Source organism: Zonotrichia albicollis, chromosome 5 (assembly GCF_047830755.1).
Source record: "Zonotrichia albicollis isolate bZonAlb1 chromosome 5, bZonAlb1.hap1, whole genome shotgun sequence".
Lineage (NCBI taxonomy): Eukaryota > Metazoa > Chordata > Aves > Passeriformes > Passerellidae > Zonotrichia > Zonotrichia albicollis.
The window spans coordinates 46,857,190-46,875,148 of record NC_133823.1 but is presented as its reverse complement, the minus strand read 5'-3'; the positions used below and the strand labels follow the sequence as shown (position 1 = coordinate 46,875,148).

The following is a 17,959-nucleotide window of genomic DNA, read 5'->3' as shown; positions in this document are numbered from 1 at the left end:
AAGTTACATCTATAGTGGAAACAGTTGGGTGCTGGTGGCAGAAGGTGGCTCTCCAGCAGGCCATTAAGGAACCAGAAGCGGGAGTACCTGCGATGAGATACAAAGATGGCTGTGACTTCTTGGTGTCTTTCTTGTGAAGCATCTAAGATTAGGTGCTAAATAAGCACATCTTTAGTAGTCTTCTGAAGGCCACATCTTCCAGGTTTCCCTGTTTGAAGGGAAATAAAGGACAAATGAGGCTCAGGGAGGCCACTTCCTTTGAATGGGATGAATCACACCATGAAGGATCGATCTGCAGCTTGGGAGACTGACTTTACTCCTCTCATGGAGAACCAGGCATAAGCACGTAAGCATGTTCTGACTGTTGGGACAGGAAAGTTGTGACTGCAAGAGGGTCTGTGGAGCTGGGGCAGTGCTGGATGAAGCCAGCTTTCTTTGCTGCCTTGAGACGCATGCTCAGGGCGCCTGCATCAAGGCGGGGGTTGAATCCCCCACTGCAAGGCACCTCACTGCAAGGGGCTCCAGGACCCCCACAGACCTCATTTCCTGGGGGCTCTAAAGGGCTTAGGATTGCATGCATGGACAAAAGAGTGCAAAAATCTGTTTTATATAACACAGATTATCTGTGTTATATAAACACCAGATAAACTGTAAAAGAAAGTGGATTGGTCTGTCTCTTCCTCCTCTCTTACCCCTGATCCAGACCACTAAGGAACCTGAAATGTTGTTAGTATTGGGAGCATATTAAATTGTGAGCTTGTTAGCCAACACTTTCAAGACTTGAAGTTTGTTGTGTGAGTTGGGAGCTTGTTGAACTTAGTTGTAAAAGTTAAGGGCTTGTTAATCAACATTTTTGAGACTAAATAGCTGGCTTGTTGGAGTTAAGATGATGATACAATATGACATAAAAGTTCCCTGACACCTGGATTGGTGTATTTGTTCAGTGTGATAACAAGTTCTAAAGAACATCAAGCACCCTACCAAGTGGGTCGTGACACTCCATTGGGAGGGAAGATGCTTCTCTCCTTTCACAGGAGTGTCCTGTTTCTGTTCCCTAGGAAGATCACAGTGGGACACCTCCAGCAAATGTCCTCCTGAGGCATTGTGCCCTGATGGGAGGCGGCTGCATGCAGACGGCAGGGAGGTACCTCCAGACAATGGGCACAGGGATCCATCCCCGGAGAACTGGATATACAAGCACCAACTAGTGGAGACCCTGCCTATTACCTATTGCTGGCATAGACAGGGAGACAGAGCTGACGAGGATGCCTACGGCAATGTAATGAAGTCCTATTCTCAGACATCAGTAATGGGCAAACTTCATATGTAATTTTCCAACTATATTTTAAAGCCCATTTGGTGACAGTGAAATTCCTCAAATCAATGAACTTCTATAAAAACTACAGAAAAGTTCTCCCAGTAAAATCTTCTCACCTTGAACGTTGTTTGGCGTTGTTTTGGTTTGTTTTTTTTTTTTTTTTTGTTTTGTTTTAAAAATAATTTTATTTTAGGAGCTCTGCCCCTAAAACCCTTTTGCACCTTGCGTATGAACACGTGTTGATAAATTCAAAACTCTTGTTCACTTAGTTCCTTTCATGGTGACTTCACAACAGTTCTATAATTTCGGGCTACTTAAAATCATTTCAGTTCACCAAGAGCACATCTCTTTTCTTTCATCCTTCCATAATCTTCCACTGTCCATCTCCATCAAGCGTCCATTGCTTGCTGTAGACAATGAAGCCCTCTCCTAATCAGCAATTTCTCTATTCTGTTGCAGCTCGTAGCTTCCACAGCAATCACTGATGACAGACCCCACCAGACACTTCTCAGCTTCCTTAAAAACCCATTCTCCTCTGCCATTTCCCCTTCAGTACGAGCCTGCAGACCCACGGCGTCATTCCAGACTGTGGGAGATATCCTCAACGTTAAACATTTTAGTAAAACTGGGCAGCAGCAGCAGAAACGAAACACTCACGCTTTTTATTACAAGTGTGAAACCTGTCACTACACGGCTGAGAGATGTCACGGCGCTAGCTGCCGGCGATCCCCCGCCGTTGCTGAACTCAGCCCCGTAGCACCGTACCCAGCAGCGCGGCTCTCACCGCGCAGCTCGGCCGTCCCTCCCACGCAGGTTTCCCAGCCGGCTTGCGGCGCGGAGCGGCCCTCAGCCCTCAGCCGGCCGGGGCGGTACCACCGCGGGCCCGGGCGGGCAGGGGAAGGGCGGGGGCGGCGCGGCGCCTCCTCCCGGGCTGCGCTTCCCCGGGCGGCCGGGGAGCGGCGCTGTGTCGCCGCGGCGCACGCCCCGCCCGAGCCTCCCCTTCCCGCGGCCGCAGCCCCGCGCCCGCCGCCGGCGGCAGCGAGCGAGCTGAGCCGAGTTGAGCTGAGCCGAGCGAGGTAACGGCCGGCGGGGTCTGGCGGCGGGACCGGGGAGGAGCTTCGCCCTCCCTCCGCTCCCGATAGGGCGCGGAGCTGTTCGCCGCGGTCTCCCGGGGGCGGGAAGCGGGCGGCCCCGCGACGCGTCCCGTATGGCGGCGGGCCCGGGGGACCCGTCCCCGGCGTCACGGCAGAGGAGTTGCCTGCGGGTGGGAGGGGAGGCAGCGGGGCGGGGGCGGCGCAGCTTGACCGCCCGCCCGCGGCCGGATTGTGGGCGCGGGTCGTCGCCGGCGAGATGCCGCCGTGGTAGCGGCAGTGTGGTCGCGGGCGGCCCTTCCGCCGCCGGGCTGGGGCCGCCGCTCGGGCCTGCTCTCCCCGGGGCCTTCGTGCGGCCTCGGCGCTCCCCGCCGCTGTGCAGAGCGCCCCGGTGCCGGCGGCCTACCCTCCTCCGCCCGTCCCCGGATTGCCCGGCCTTCTGCATAATCCCGAGTGCTGCTCTGCCGGCAGCTGGGGCCGCTGAAGGAAGGGTCGGGGCCGGCGAGCCGGTGGGAAGGCTTCGACCGCCCGCCCCGCATCGAGCAGTGCGGGGTGCCGGTGAACTTCGTGTCGTGAAGATAAATTCACCCCGTTCAAAATGAAATCAAAGGACTCTAAGGGCTTGTTCGTTCTTACGGTCGAGAACCGCTGAAACGTCTTTATCGTGAGATAGTTTGTGACCTTTGTAGCATAGTATCCCTCCGTGCTTTGGACACGATTTGCAGTTTTGCTGGTCAAGTACCATAAGGTCACTGGGACTTTGGAGGAGCCTCGCTTCAAAAGCGAGATAAAAACCCCACCGTATTTACCAGTACTTCTCTTAACTCATGTACTGGAAGACTGAGGACAGTGTAACTGTTAAGAGAGCCTTATACGCTGTTTTATACAATGCATTGACAAAGTTCAGTCTGCATCTTAGTCCTGTAGGAGAACCTTACAGTGAAAAGTTGAGAGTAACTTCTTTAGAACTCCAAAAAGGGTGAAAGTTTTAGATAACCCGTCTCTAGTTGTGATTTGAGAGCCAAAGGCTGAAATACAAACGGAGAAAATTACAGCAAGGCAGAAAAATTTAAGCATGGTATGCGTTTGTAAGGCAGAAAGTTTTAACCCTCATTCTTCCCGGCACAGTCACCCTGGCTGGGACGGGGCTTGCGTGTGTCACATGCTTGCAGCACGTGTGTGCAGTTCGGGTTCCTGTAGACTGTGTGAAGAACTGGTGAGGAAAAGTTACCAGCATCAAAGCATGTGTTAAAATCCGGTATTTTATTTTTCAATAAATACAGGGTTTTTCTTACTTTCTCTTGGCTTTTGTTTTGTTTTAGCTATGGAGTTGCTGTCTATTTCTTGTTGCCTTGTTTACATTTTTTTAAAATATTCTTCCTCTTTTGTATTAGTGTAAATGCATTTTGGGGAAGCCACTGATATAGAGGGAAGCCACTGATATACAGCGAATATAAAAATGTTACATATGGGGCTTTGGGGGATTTTAGGTCTCAGGTGTTGTGCAGTCTCTTGTCTTTTACTCCTGCCTGTGTACTTTGTAGTCTATGCTAAGTGGATGACACAGTCAAACTACTATTTCAGGAATGTTTATAGAGCCTAATTTACATGCAGAACCACTCCATTAAATATAATCTTTGACTTTTAAGAGGTTGCTGCCTTAGATTTTCTTACAGAGTGTCTGCTACTGTAAGAATGCCAATAGGGCATTAATTAGCTGTCAGTTATATTGCCTGTCAGAACTGAGTAAGGCTGAGTTTTGAATAGTCTCTGGAAGCATGATGTGGGCAAATTGCAGCTCCAGGACTCCTGGAGTTCTCCTTTCTCTTTCCAAATACATCTCTGTGACTTGTAGTGGGGAGTTGGAATAAAATCTTAAGCCGTAGTACTGATGTCAGGTGTGGAATTGCAGAAGCATCAACATTACCAAAAGATTCTTCTTTCTTTGAGCCTGTAGCATCACTTCAGGTATGGGGCATAGGTCACAGTAACACAGCTGGGCTGTGTGGGTTCTGCACTGGGGACAGCCCAGGTAGCCCAAGAGCTCAGCATCCTGGAAGGTCTCCCCTCAAAGCCAAATTTGCCATGGGAAACCCTTTTTTCAGCATGCTTTAGAGGGCTGTGAGCTGGATGGGAGAAGGACATAGAAGGGAAGCTATAAAAGGATCAAATATCTCTAAATGTCTCTAGAAGTGGAAAGACATTTCGCAGATACTCTTTACTATTTTCCACACAAAAAACTCCACAAACTCAAAACCAAAAAAACCCAAGCAACAACTTTCTCCTCCTAAACAAGGAGAATAACTGGTTGTTTTTGTTGTTTTTTTTTTTTTTTTGGTTTGTCATGCTGCATATCTGCACTCTTCATAATATCAAGGCCACTTGCATTTTTTTTGCCCAAATCCCAATTTTGTCCTTCAGCACACAGCAAAAGGAAGTTCCTTTCAAGCAGGCCTGGTGGTGGAGAACACACTCACTGGTGGCTTTCCTCCTCCTACATCACTGCTTTGATCATGTACATCCAGCAGACTTGACTGTACCTTTCTGGGAGTTCTATTTGTGTCCTGAAAGGAAACTGCACAATGTGGGGTTCCACAGCTTCTGTCACCTGTGAAACACTCGGTGACTTCCACTGCAGGTTGACTTCTCATGACATGGCATGTGCAGAAGAGTTTTTGAGTCCTTCCTAGGAAACATGGCTGTGTCCTTCCTGCAGGTTGTGTTTGCTTCATAAGCGTCTGCTTCAGATGAGTTTGTGCTGGTTTTGTACTCTTGAACTTTGTGTGTAGTTGAATGAAGCTTTTGTTTTGTTCTCAAAGGAATACTTATTTTTTTGCAGCAGCTTCAAAAGAATCTGTCTGACCTGGGACAAACTTAAAAATCTCAAAAGTGGAAAAAATCCTAGCAGAATAGATTGCATAAAGCAGGTGTGTGTAAGTTAGTTAGGAATCAGACCTATTTGTCATTGTATTGCACTTTAAAAGAACTTGATATGACAAAGGAGGACCTTTGTTAAAACTGTGGAACAGGACCTTGGAACAACCAGTAGGAATAACACAGAGTGGAAGAAGGAGAGAGTAGAAAAGATCCTTGAAGTGTTTCCAGAAGCACTGTCTTCAGCTGGGTATAGATTTGCACATTCAATAATGAAGTGGCCTTTTCCCTTGCTGACTGCTGGCAGAAATGGAGGACAGCAAAAGGCTCCCAAACCATCTTTGCTACTCCTATACTCACTGAGAAAAATCTGCTGGAAGGCATTTCCTGGTTTTTTCTTTCCTTTTTACCTTCTGGTTTTTAGAGGAGTGGCTTTTGTCCAAAAAAGAAAATCGTCTTATTTTATAAATACTAGAAAGCAAAATGAATTGCTGTTACTTTGATTTCATTGGCTGCTTTTCCTCTTGTGCTTGTATTTAAATACTTAATAGTTTTTTCTCTACTTAGGAAACCTCAAAGTGCAAATGAACAAATGTGGAAATTACCTTTGTTGAAAAGGTGTTCTGTAAAATAATTGAATGGCTTTTCAGCTTTTCCTGGTATGGTTTTTCTGAAGCTACTGTGTTGAGGTGAATAACTTTGTATGTCTGCAACATGTCCTTTGTTGTGTAAATTTGGATTCTCATCAAGTTTGTGCTTAAGTGAAGTGCTTTGTGTGTTTTGATAGCAGTTTTTAATTCTTTGGGGCAGTGGAATGAAGTTAGATGTAAAATATGAGATGGGTATCTCCATTTCTTGTGAAGAGTATTTAGGCCATCAACTTGTCATATTAGGATTGTGACAGAATAGTTGATTCTAATTCTTTACCTAATTTAGGTGTACATGTTCAGGTTGGTTTTGGTGTTTTTTTGTGTGTTTGGGTTTTTTTGTTGTTGATGTTTATTTTTTATTTTATTTGGTGGTTTTATTGCTGATTGGGTTTTTTATAAGTTTGTTTGGAAGCACAAGGCTTGTGAGGAGTAAGCTCTAGGCTCATATGTAAACTTGAAGTGTCAGACTTTGAGTACACCTAACATCTTTGGTATGTACACAATGGATTAGGAGTTGGCAGACGCTTTGATGAACCGAAGTGCAGTTCTTTAGCATTAGTGAGACTTTACAAATAAGCTGTGTAAGTAACATAATCTTGTTTTGATGTGCCAGATCTTACTTGCCTAATTTCCCACATGGTGGAATGAATCTAGTCTTCACCAGCATGGATATGTAAACCTTTTCAAGATGGTTAAGAACTGTGGCGAAGGACCAAGTGGAATGGCAAGTGAGGAAACTTACATTTATTTCTAGCTTATTCTTCTGCTATGTTATTTCATTACCTGATGTAAGTCAGCTTTTTAAAATAAGAATTCATCTAAAAACTGAAATCAGGTAGATGTTCTTATCCTTAAAAAAACTTATAGTTGAACTCAGCTTGAAGTGTTGGGTATTTATTTTAAGATATTAGCTGTGCTTAATCTACTCAAACCTATTAAGTGTATTGCTCAGTGTTAAAACTGCCTAAAGTGAGCAAAATACAAATTTTAATTTGTATTCTGATTATTCCTTTGTCAGGAAGAAGCAGCCACTTCTGCTGACATCTGATTTGTATATTAGAAAGTATGGTTTCCTGACAGAAGAGTGCATTATAGTTTTTAACAGCAGATCTTTATTAAATGTGCAATCAATGGTGGTTTTGGAAAGATGAGAAAGGATCCACCGTGGGGCAACTCAGTGAAGCTAAAGATGTAAGTCCTGTGCTATTGCTATTTTTTATGTATTGCAAATAGGAATTTTTTTTTCCAGTCCCAGCTCGTCAGTTTATATGTGCATGTGTTTATTTGTTTTTTTTAAAAAAGCCAGAAGGTTTGCGTGGACATTACATGATAAATATTTTATATAGTTTGAAATTAAGAAACTGTTCAAAAACCCCAAAAGTAAACCAGATTGAAAAGCTGTCACCAGCACTACCCAACCAAAACCAAATCAACCTCTTTTATATGTATGAAGTTAACTACCTTAAAGTATTCAGAGAAATTTAAAAATATATACAGATTGGACAGCTTTGTTCATATTGTTTGACTCTTGTGTTGTGTCAAAGCTAGACAGCTTCTTCCTTAAAAAATGAAGAGAAGTAATACTGATAAATTATTTGTCATTTGAACTTGGTCACAGTTAAACCAGAAGTGTGTCATGCTGCTTAATGCTTTTAGTAAACATTCAGTAGTGGTTAGAAAACTTCTCTGATCTGTTTGCTTAAAAAATAAGGCCTTGTAATGAGCTCGAAAAACTTTACTGCTGATGGTTTCCTAATGCAATCTTTTTGACTCAAAAAGTAAAAGTATTTTTCTTCCTCTATTCCATGTGTTCTGCCTGCTCTTGAATGCTACCTGTTTGCTTCTCTTCCTATACTTGAGATGTTGCGTGTAATAGGAATTGCAGTCAGAGTATGTTTTTCAGCAGCCTGTCCGTACAGGATTGATCATTATAAAAGAGCTGGATTTAAACACTGGCAACACTTGAAGTGTTCTGCTTAAAGTCTGTTGCTGCGCAGTAATGTCAAGGTGCATGAATAACTTTCTCCCTTGCAGGATCTTTCCTTTGTCAGTGAACCTCTTTCACTGAGGAACAATCGCATTTTTTATCACAGGCACCATTGTTTAAGTTAGGACAACTTTTTCTGCCGGCTAGAAGATGAATCAATTAGATACAGAAGTTTGAAAAACAAGATCTGCTGTAACTTTTTTTGTGATTGTTGAATACTTCTTCATGACAGTGAAGAATGGTGTAAGGATGGCTAATCAGAGAGGTGAACCAAAAAAAGCGTGATGAAAAAACCAGCTGCAGTTGTCCCAGCTCAGTCTGGCCAATTAGTATTTTCTGTGGTTTCTCCTTTATTTTTGGAAGTCTGCTTCTTCCTTTTCCTGTGTATTGTTTTCCTTGTCCTGCATTTCAGACTTCCTTGACCTTGTTATTGTTTCAGACATCCGTCTGGTTTGTCTGTCTAAAGTCCATATAGACATAATAGAAACTCCTGGGATATCAGAGTTGTCTGTTTTGCTTTCATAACTTTCTATGACTTGAGAACATAACAGTCAACATTCTGCTAAATGTTCAATCCCTTGGCTGTTGGAAGAGATTGATGCAGGATAATGGATCAGTGCTGTTTGAATCTGTCACTAATTTGGCATTGTCATTTGTGTGCCAGTGATGCAGGGAGGGAAGGACTAAGTGAAAATGGAAGTTCTGCCATTGATTTATCCGCACATGTTAAATTAATTGGTCATCATTGGCAAAATACCTGTTTTAGATAAAAACAGGTATTTTATGGCCTACTCAGTAATTGTTATTGGTAAATAGCGAGTCTTTGCTGTAATTTCAAATTTCTGAGCCTTACTAAGGTTTGCTTCTGAATAATTATTTGTAAAAAAATATAAATTAGTTTATTATGATCATCACAAGAACTCAACAGAGCTTTGATACTGATATAAATAAAAAAGGGAGACCATGCTGTACTTCGTGCTTGTATTTCTATTAATAAATGCTTTCCTTTTCTATACAAGATTAATGCAGAAATTGCAGTTATTACAGATGCTATAATGTAACTAGATGTGTTCAAAGGCTTCATGGCAGAAGTATGGGGGTGGACAGAAGCCTCTTCTTGCTTTATGGTTTATAGAGTTGTAAAGTGTTTTTAAGAATTAAAAAAAAAGTCCATCCAGGCTGAGGCACTTCTGGATATGACTTGGTTTAACCCAGTAATCACATTAAGCAGGAGTGCCTGAAGCATATTACCCAAGCCCTGAAACAGCCTGGTTCAAGCAGGGCTGTTTGGTCAGGTTTTGAGAATATGTGAGGTTGCAGACTCCACAACCTCTCTGCCAGTGTTTGAACACTGAAGAATTCCTGTTTTTTCTTAAAATGTCATGGGTGGGGGCAAGTCAAGAAGGACTTGAAAGATTTGGTAACATGTTACATCTTCCAGTACTTTCATAAGAGGAGTAGTTTCTGAATGTTAACTGAATGTAGATGTTCCATAATGTTAACTGCTCCTCAGTAGCAGAGGAATATTTGTGAACTGGCCACCTGGCATTGCAAACTTTACTTTTCTGGATTTCTATTTAAGCTACATTCTATTTGTTCTTTCCTCCAGATGCAGATTGTGTGTCTAGTTACCTGGAAAATAAGGCTGCTCTAGCTGTCAGCCATTTGAAAAGAAAAAAGGCAGACATCTAGAAAATGCTTTCCTGTATGCTTATGTATATTTTTAATCTTTTAGCTACTTAAATAGAAGACATGGAAATGTGATTATGTATTTTATTAAAGTTTTCCTGTTTTTTTTAATTCCAGGTCTGTAACTTCTGTTCAGTCTATCCCAGTTAGGAGAGCTTTTTTTGTGATTTTTAAGCTTGGTGCTGTCAGCCCTGCGTGAACAAACCAGAACAAAAAGCACGCTGCGTCTTAGAAAACAAAATGCCACGGAAGAGGAAAACTGGTGGGAGTCCTTCTCAGAGGAATGGCAATTCTGACAGAGCTGCTGTTGCTGTATCCCAGGGGGACCCAAGCCACTTAGTGGCACAAGCAATGCGTTACGTCAATAAGGAAGAGCTCCTCAACAGCATGTCAGAGATGTTTTCTGACCTAGATCCTAGTGTGGTTTATATGGTTCTGTCTGAATGTGACTTTAAAGGTAAATAATATACAACTGACATTATAGTTTTGTTTCATGTGCAGATAGCTCTTAAGTGGTGCAACTCCTGAAAAGTTAGTGTGGGTGTTGCAATCATATTTGTGAGTTTACCTTTTTATAAGTAGGTGAGTAATAATGTTTTGAAATTTTACAACCATGTAAGATTCTCCAATTTTAACAGTGTTTCTGTGAGCCTGATAAATGGAGCAGTGTGCTCCATAAATGGAGGTACTGCTTGGAGTGGATTGTTCTGTGACACAGAGCGGGCACTGGTGGAATTGTGAGGAGAATCTGGTTTTTCTAATTAGTTTCTGTGCCATATTCTGCAAAATGCTTAACCTGTTTCTGTACTAGGGGTATTTTATGTTCTAGATCACAATTTTTTGATGATGCGCCATATGTGATCCTGGCAGCATTTGCTTTTCCGTAAATACTTGTACTGAGCTTTTGTTTTCCATTTATTTTGCACTGTCATCTTGTCGTGTCCCCTGAGGATTAGTTTCTGCAGGATAAATTCTGTTTGCCATGTTTAGTTCTCTGCAGCCTTGCTGGAACTAAAGCAGGGAACTGGTTTCTTTCCCTACATTCTGCTGACCTACATACCCAACTCTCCTGGCAGACTATTTTCATATTTATGCCCACTCCCTCCCATTCTTCTGTGGTTTTAAAATTCCTCTATATGCAAGGTCATTTGCTTATGATAAAAGTACTGCATGAGGTGCAGGGGAATTAGCCACATATGGAGCATTTTAATCAATTTGCATTCATATGATCAGATGTGATTAACTGAGATTATTGTAAGAATATGTGCAAAGAAAGCAGATTTGGACATTTTTTTATATGTATGAAAACTAGGTAACCATTAAAAGGGCTGTTTTTATTTCCTAAATTGTACAGAGTTTAAAATTTAAGAACAAGTGGGAGAGTGCTGTTATAATTGTTGTTCATTTAAAAATTGAATTTCATGGAATTACTGATTCATGCTTCAAACTCTTAATAAGATTCAACCTTTACCATAATGCAGTTTTATCAAAAGCTTATTGGAGAATGCAGTAAACATGTAGAATTCACAGCCTTGTACTGTAAACAGTAGTTTAAAAATGGAAAGGTTAGCATATTTGAGTGCTAATAAGTTGTTTTCATACAGTACAGAAGCTGGAAGGATGACAAAGATTTTGTTTAATGAGTGCAGACAGAGTCATACTTAAATGAGCTTAAAGTTTTTGCTGCACTTTCAGGAAAACAGAAGCTTAGCTTTAGGGCTCAGATGATGTTTGTGCCTGCTTTTCATTTTGTTCATGTTGATCACTGGCACCCTCTACTCAATTTAGTGGCTTTACAAAGAATTAATGCAGATACTGGATTTTTCAGGGTATATTAGATAGGACATTTTAAAGTGGGCCATAGGGAATGTGCTTTGCATACTTCTAGCTCTTTCATCCTTTGTAGAGTTTTTTGTTCATTTTACACTATTTCAGCTACATGAGATAGATTAGAAATAAGTATCCATTTAAATGTCCTGCTCTGATATTTTTTCCAGTTAAAATTTGTAATTTTTAGACATATTTCCATACAATTTTTAAGTTTATTAGGTTGTTATTTTTCAATATGTCCGTATTAAATTCTGCCTTTACTTCTAATGAGAAATGGGTCAAGAAGCTATGTATAAGGTGAATTGCTGAACTTCTTTTGGTTGTTTCTTTAGTTGTAGTAAATGCTTCCTCGAGAAAAAGGCTGCATGTGCATCAGCTTGGGTTTGTTTAGTTGACCATGCTTTATTCTGTTTATCTCACCCAACAGTAGAAGATGCTATGGATCATCTTCTAGAGCTGTCCACCCATGCCAAAGGAGTAGCATCCTCAAAAACCTTGAGTTTTGATTTAGCGGCATCATCATTACCTCTTGTTAATCAGCAAAGATCTACTGCAAATGAAGGAATGGGGGAAGGTCCTGCAGCACATAGTTATTCTGGAGCAGCAATAGAAAAGGTCCTGTCACCTGGTGTGCAGCTGACTGGAGAACTGGATTCCCTACTAGAAAATGCCCTTCGGAGTTACAGCTTGAGTGAGGAATTGCCTAATTCTGCAAATGACCAAATAGCACATGAGCACCCTATGGAACAGGGTGGTCTTACCAAATTTCCTGAGTGGGAAAAACCTGATTCGGTTTGCAATGTCCTACTTTTTCCAGAGCAAGCAGAGACAAATAATGAGGTTTTAGAAAACTTCTGCTGTTCCCAGCCACCAGTGAGTCAGCTGAGCATCCAGACAAGCTCACCATCTGCATCAGACAGTTTTGCAGAGATACTGGAAGATTCTGGTATGTTGGAAATACACCAGAATGTTCAACATGCTGTGGCTTCAGAAGTATATAAACTATCAAATGGAGAAATACCCTATGAAAATTCTGATCAGACACAAGATACTGTTTTGGATCAAAGTAGTGGGAGTGCTGCTTCTTGTGGGTCCTCCCAAAGACCTATGGAACTTGGAGTAACTGTTTCTGGAGATCCTAATTCAAGGTGCCTGGAACAACATGAAGATGCAGTGACTGCCTTTAGCAGCTACCAGAGTGCTTCTCTTCCAGAGGCGTGTATCTCTCCTGAAACATCCAGTTTCAAAACACAAAAACCTGCAGATGCTCAGCAAATTCAGCAGGGTTATAACTTAAATTTTCCTACACCATCGGTTCAATCTCAACAACACTGGAATCTCATGGCTCCTGTGTTTTATCCATCCAGTGGAAGTCACAGTTTTGTAATTCCTGTGGCTGCCAGTCCAGGGCAGTGGAGACCTATTTCTGACTGTAGAACTTCGGGAAAAGGACCTTTTCTTTCCTCCCCAGTGGTTTCAAATGCCTGGGATGGCAGCTCTTCTCTGAAGGTATGGGGAAATCAAGATAGAAACTCAAAATTGAACCTCCCGCAAGCACAGCAACCACGTGTTTGTCACATGATGAGAAAAAAGATGCAACTAATAGGTCAAGTACTTGTTCTTCTCAGAGGTGTTCCAGGATCAGGAAAATCATATTTGGCAAGGTAGAACATTTATATTGTGAGCTTCTAAAAAAAATTGCTTTATCATGTACAGGATTTGGCATAGGCAGAGACAGTTTTCTGACATTTGTAGTTAGTAATGTGTAAACCGTAACTGCAAGCTACACAGTACACGCAGTATGATAGGTAATAAGAATTGCTGAAAACAGAGTTGCTTGCAGGTCCTTTCCTAGTGGAAATGGAAATAGGAATGATGAGCTTTAACTTCTGTCACTGAGCAAAGGAGTTTGTCAGCAGAGGATCAGTGCTGTAGTGTTAGATCTGCTGTACTCTTACAGTCCCAGTTTATTTGGAGTGTTTTCATGGAATAACACTGATAGAAATATGCCAGCTCTTTACAGGCAGAAATTCCCCTTTCACTGTGTAACTTCTATTGTATAAGTAGTATATGTTAAGCTTCTTGGGGGGAATTTTTGATTCCTTTTCTTACTTTCTGAAAGCCTAGATTGAACTAAGACTCCTTTTGACTGACACTTGAAACATGTGATGTAATTAAGACAGAATATTTGTCAGTGTGAAAGTATGTCACTACATGTCGATGGAAAAATACCTCCCTTGATGTTTTGAAATGAGAGATGTAGGGAAACCGTATCAGCTCTCTCCCCTAGATAATCCTCAGCATTTGGAAAAAACAAGGGAGGGAAATTATTATAGATCATATTTGCTTGGAGGTTGATTTTCTTTCTCCTCTTACTTACATTTGCTGCTTCCGTTCCAAATAATTTAATTTTGTGCAAGAGTGTAAAAAAAAGTATGTATGGTAGTAGAGATTGCAGCTTGGGAGGAGAAGGGGAAAAAGCTGTTTATTTCTTGATCTTTCACAGGAATTTGCTTGAGGATAACCCAGGTGGAATCATTCTTAGTACTGATGATTACTTTTACAAACATGGACAATACCATTATGATCCTGATTGCTTAGGGGAAGCACATGAATGGAACAGGAAAAGAGGTGAGACATAAATAAGGGATTAGCTTGCTCACAGTTCTGAGCTTGTGTGCTGTTTAAAAATCTGCCTGGCTTGTTATGTGACAAACATTTACCCCATTGTAGAAGTATTTTTTAATATGTGCAGAAAAAGAGTATGAGCACAAACTCAGAAGTCATCTGTTCACTGTGTGTTTTGCAATTAGAAATGCCTCTGTCTTTCAAGAGTATGTTTTGTCCTCAGATTTTATAATGGTATATATTTTGGGTGGTGTCCCTTTTCTAGAGTGGTTGCCTACACCATCTCCCAGAACTATTTCTTCTGAGATGATCCATAATATACATATGCAATATGTAATGAATACACAAATAATACACAGATATCTTCCTGCTCTTGGTTATCTTTTTTTTTCTCTTGTACACAAAATTGTTTTCAAATTTAAACAAAATTATAACAGCAAGACAGAATAAATTATTTTTCCCCATTTCATAATTGGATGGGGTTTTTTTGACAGTGACCTGTGCTAAACTCACCACAGAACAAGTCTTTTTAAGTTTTTACTTGCTAAATTTGAACCATGATCCCTTTTCTGTTGTCAAATTTCTACTAGTGGAGAAATTAAATATTAAATATGGGATTCAGCAAGAACTGTGATTGTTCAGACACATTGTAACATGGCTACAGAAACATGGTGCTGTGTCTCAAAGTTAGTGGTTCTATACATTCTATACATTTCATTAATGTGTATTTAAATTACAATAATTCTTTTGGTTTTTCATATTTTGTACAGTTTACAGAGTGGACTAATCTTAAGACTGTTATAAAGCCAAGAATTTTGTATGCAACAAAGAAGTCCACTTTAAGGTGATCATGTAGTTTTTTTAGTTTAATTTACTGATTGATTAGTCATCTTGATGCATTTTACATCTGCATTTTCATTCCTTGATTATCATATGTATGTTAATTCAAAAGCTAATGCCATATCTCAGTAGTTTTACATGTGAGGGGGGATTTCTGAAATAAAGGGCCTTGAAACAGATCAGGCTATGGCAAGAGTTCTTTACACAGTGGTTAATCATTATGGATTACCTACATAAAAATAGAACAAACTTAGAGAATGAGTATTAATATGTTCACCCTATTGTAATGAAATTAACTGTATTACCTTGTTTTCTACATGTGTATTTTTCAGCCAAAGAAGCGTTTGAAAAGCGAATCTCTCCTATAATAATTGACAACACAAACATACAAGCATGGGAGATGAAGCCTTATGTTGCTTTGGTTAGTATTACAATTTGACCAATGTGAAAAGGGATTATTGTCTAGCATGGCAACAACGTATGTTTTAAAATCGGAGTGTCTTTCACAGTCCAGCTTCTATTCCACAAGGAAGTCTGGAGTAAAAAAGCTGGTGTTGCATGGACTCATTGCTCAGTGTCATGTTGTGTTGCATGACTCATGCAGTGTCATGTGTCATGTGGTATATGAGCATTAACCTGGCCTAGTTACCAAAAACCGAAGCCAAATTCTTTGCACTTGGGGCCAAAAGCAAGTGTTGTTGAAGAAACTGGATTTTGTTCCTCTTTTGTATGATCAGTAAAATTAGAAGCTGCTTTAGAAATGCAATCAACAGTAATGAATGAGTGATGTCTGATGCTTTGTAAAACTTGAAAACTCAGTTCCATCCTAAATATAGAGGCAGATACCAGTTGGAGGCTAGAGTTACCAAATATTGCTAGCTTGCTTCTAGTTATGCAGATTTACTTAATACTTTTTGTTGAAGTGATCCCCCCTTTTCACATAATAGTTTTTAAATGGACATCAACACTTTTAGAGTCTCGAGTGTATTTTGCTATTGATCATTAACCATATTGGTTGGTAGTTAGAACAACATTATTTTATCACATTAGTTCTGATTAACTGAAATAATACAGTGAAAAAAAGTATTATAATGTAGGTCTGGGATTTCTCCTTGCCTGTTACAGAAACACAGCAGAGAGTGTAGTACATATAATTGACAGCTTTTGAGCAGATACCTTACATATGCTGCATGTGCTAATAGATTAATGAACAGTGAGACTTTGACACACATAATTTTTGTTAATAAAATGTTTATTTTGCTATCCTTGCATTTATTAGCAACTGTCAGATTAGCAGTTCTTTTGTAAGTTATGTCTTTATTTTGCTGTTTGCTGAAATCAAGATGCAACAAGAGTTCTTGCAGAAGTGCAGTGTTTGGTACAGTGATAAGAATTTTTTCTGAAAACAGGAATGGGGAGAAACAGCACAGTACTTGCAGTGTTTCTCCTGATTAGACTGTAGGCTCCTTTTCTGTCATGATGAGACTGAACTATATAGAAACCATTTACTTGCAGCTTGGTCAAGTTTCCCATGTGGCAGGAAGGCTGTCCACAATAGCTGTGCTGATGTAACTGAATTGCTTGTTTTGGAGCTGGTTCACATCTGGTCAGCTCTGAATGTAAGCTGTGCACTTTCCTCTGTCTTGGAGAGGCTGTGTAGAAATGTGTATGCTGTATCTGGAAAGAGATGATGCTTTGCAGTGTTGTCTCAGAAGACACATCATGGCACATTTAATTTTATGGTAAGAGATACAGAAACGTTTTTTAAAAAATCTCAGTTTATATAAACTGAAATGCAACACTGAAAAAAAAACCTTTATTCCAAATGTTTTTTTCCATAGGTATGCAAGCTATGCATATAGTGTGCTTTGTCATAGAAATAAGAAATGGGTGATGTGGCATGTTCTGTTTTATATTATATCTCTTTATTCAGGCTCAGCAGTTCAAATACAAAGTAATGTTCCGAGAACCAGACACTTGGTGGAAGTTTAAACCAAAAGAACTTGAAAGGTAAGAATGTAAAAGAAAATAACATACTGGACAGTACAAGCTATGATTTTTAAAAAGGTGTCATTTAGTACAATGGCTAGTGAAGTAGCAAGGTATCTGCCAAAATTTTTTTTATAATAAGTAGCTTTTTAATGATATTTTGTGGAGTTTTTAATGTATGTATTATAAGATCTGTCACTTCAGTTACATGCAGAAGGTACTGTTAGCAATAGACACTGTGATGTTTTCATTATTAGAGTTCTTGGCATGTAAGGTATAGGTGGCTGTTCCTTTGGGTCACTGAGGTTGCAAAAATTATGTCAGGTTGGGTCTGGTTTTGCATCCTGGTCTGTTGCTTTAGTTGAATTTAGGGCAGTCAGCACCTCGTGGCCTAAAGAGACAAACCTCTTAGGTGCATCATCATTGCTGCTTACCTCTTCTTTAGCAGTATTTTCTATTACTTAGGGCTGAAATCAGCAAGACATGAACCCTATGTAAGTGAACAGTAAACCATAAGAAAAGATAATGAGAAAATTGGCTAGATGCCAGGTTCAAATGTTGTGTGAGCCAAGTGAAGGCCTATGTCCCTCTGGGGAGGGACTGCAGCTCTTTAATGTTCTTTTTATGGCTTGGATGCTGGGACAGAGTGCACTCAGCAGATTCGCAGGTGATATGGAACTGAGCAATAGTAGTTTATTCAACCTTAAGCAGAGATAATTGAAGAAGAATAATTGTGTTGTTTTCAGCTACCTTTTGAAACATTATAGAGAAGACTAAAAAGAGTTGTGCAGGGATAGGACAAACCAAACATCATTAAGTTGTAACTCTAGATTACATTTAAAAAAAAGCCCAACATTTACTTTAAAGGTGGTTAGGTACTGAAAGAGTTTGCCCATAGAGTTTATAGACTTTCAGTCATTTTGTACATTCAAAATCAGCCAAAAAGCTCTGGGCAACGTGATCTAGCTGTACTTCCTCTGAGTAGGAGACTGAAGTATGGGACTTCCAGAGGTCCCTTCCAACAGAAGTACTTTTCTGATTTTATAGTATCTGTTGTCATCTG

General features: G+C 40.5%; 2 protein-coding genes across 9 annotated transcripts in view; one reads left to right on the top strand and one right to left on the bottom strand.

Moving 5' to 3' along the window:
• Positions 1-1,456: 1,456 nt before the first annotated feature.
• LOC141729060 (uncharacterized) lies at positions 1,457-5,999 on the bottom strand. The gene is made up of 4 exons (XM_074540452.1): positions 5,889-5,999; positions 2,935-3,183; positions 1,999-2,811; positions 1,457-1,904 (listed from the first exon to the last, which is right to left on the bottom strand). Exons 1-3 carry the CDS (start codon positions 5,997-5,999, stop codon positions 2,023-2,025), a joined length of 1,149 nt encoding a protein of 382 aa, XP_074396553.1. The 3' UTR covers positions 1,457-1,904; positions 1,999-2,022.
• N4BP2 (NEDD4 binding protein 2) overlaps positions 2,260-17,959 on the top strand; it is a 41,324-nt gene continuing 25,624 nt past the window's right edge. For 5 of the 8 annotated variants that reach the window (XR_012580484.1, XR_012580483.1, XR_012580482.1 and 2 more), the window contains exons 1-8: positions 2,269-2,394; positions 6,547-6,661; positions 6,952-7,124; positions 9,727-10,066; positions 11,867-13,103; positions 13,946-14,070; positions 15,240-15,328; positions 16,841-16,917. Coding sequence is in view for 5 of the 8 variants with exons in the window: in XM_074541581.1 (XP_074397682.1) it covers positions 9,850-10,066; positions 11,867-13,103; positions 13,946-14,070; positions 15,240-15,328; positions 16,841-16,917 (1,745 nt within the window). In the remaining 3 variants the exon portion in view is untranslated. Of the gene's footprint in view, positions 2,395-5,850; positions 5,973-6,546; positions 6,662-6,951; positions 7,125-9,726; positions 10,067-11,866; positions 13,104-13,945; positions 14,071-15,239; positions 15,329-16,840; positions 16,918-17,959 lie in introns of all 8 variants that reach the window. The other 3 variants (XM_074541585.1, XM_074541582.1, XM_074541584.1) reach the window with 3 other exon arrangements.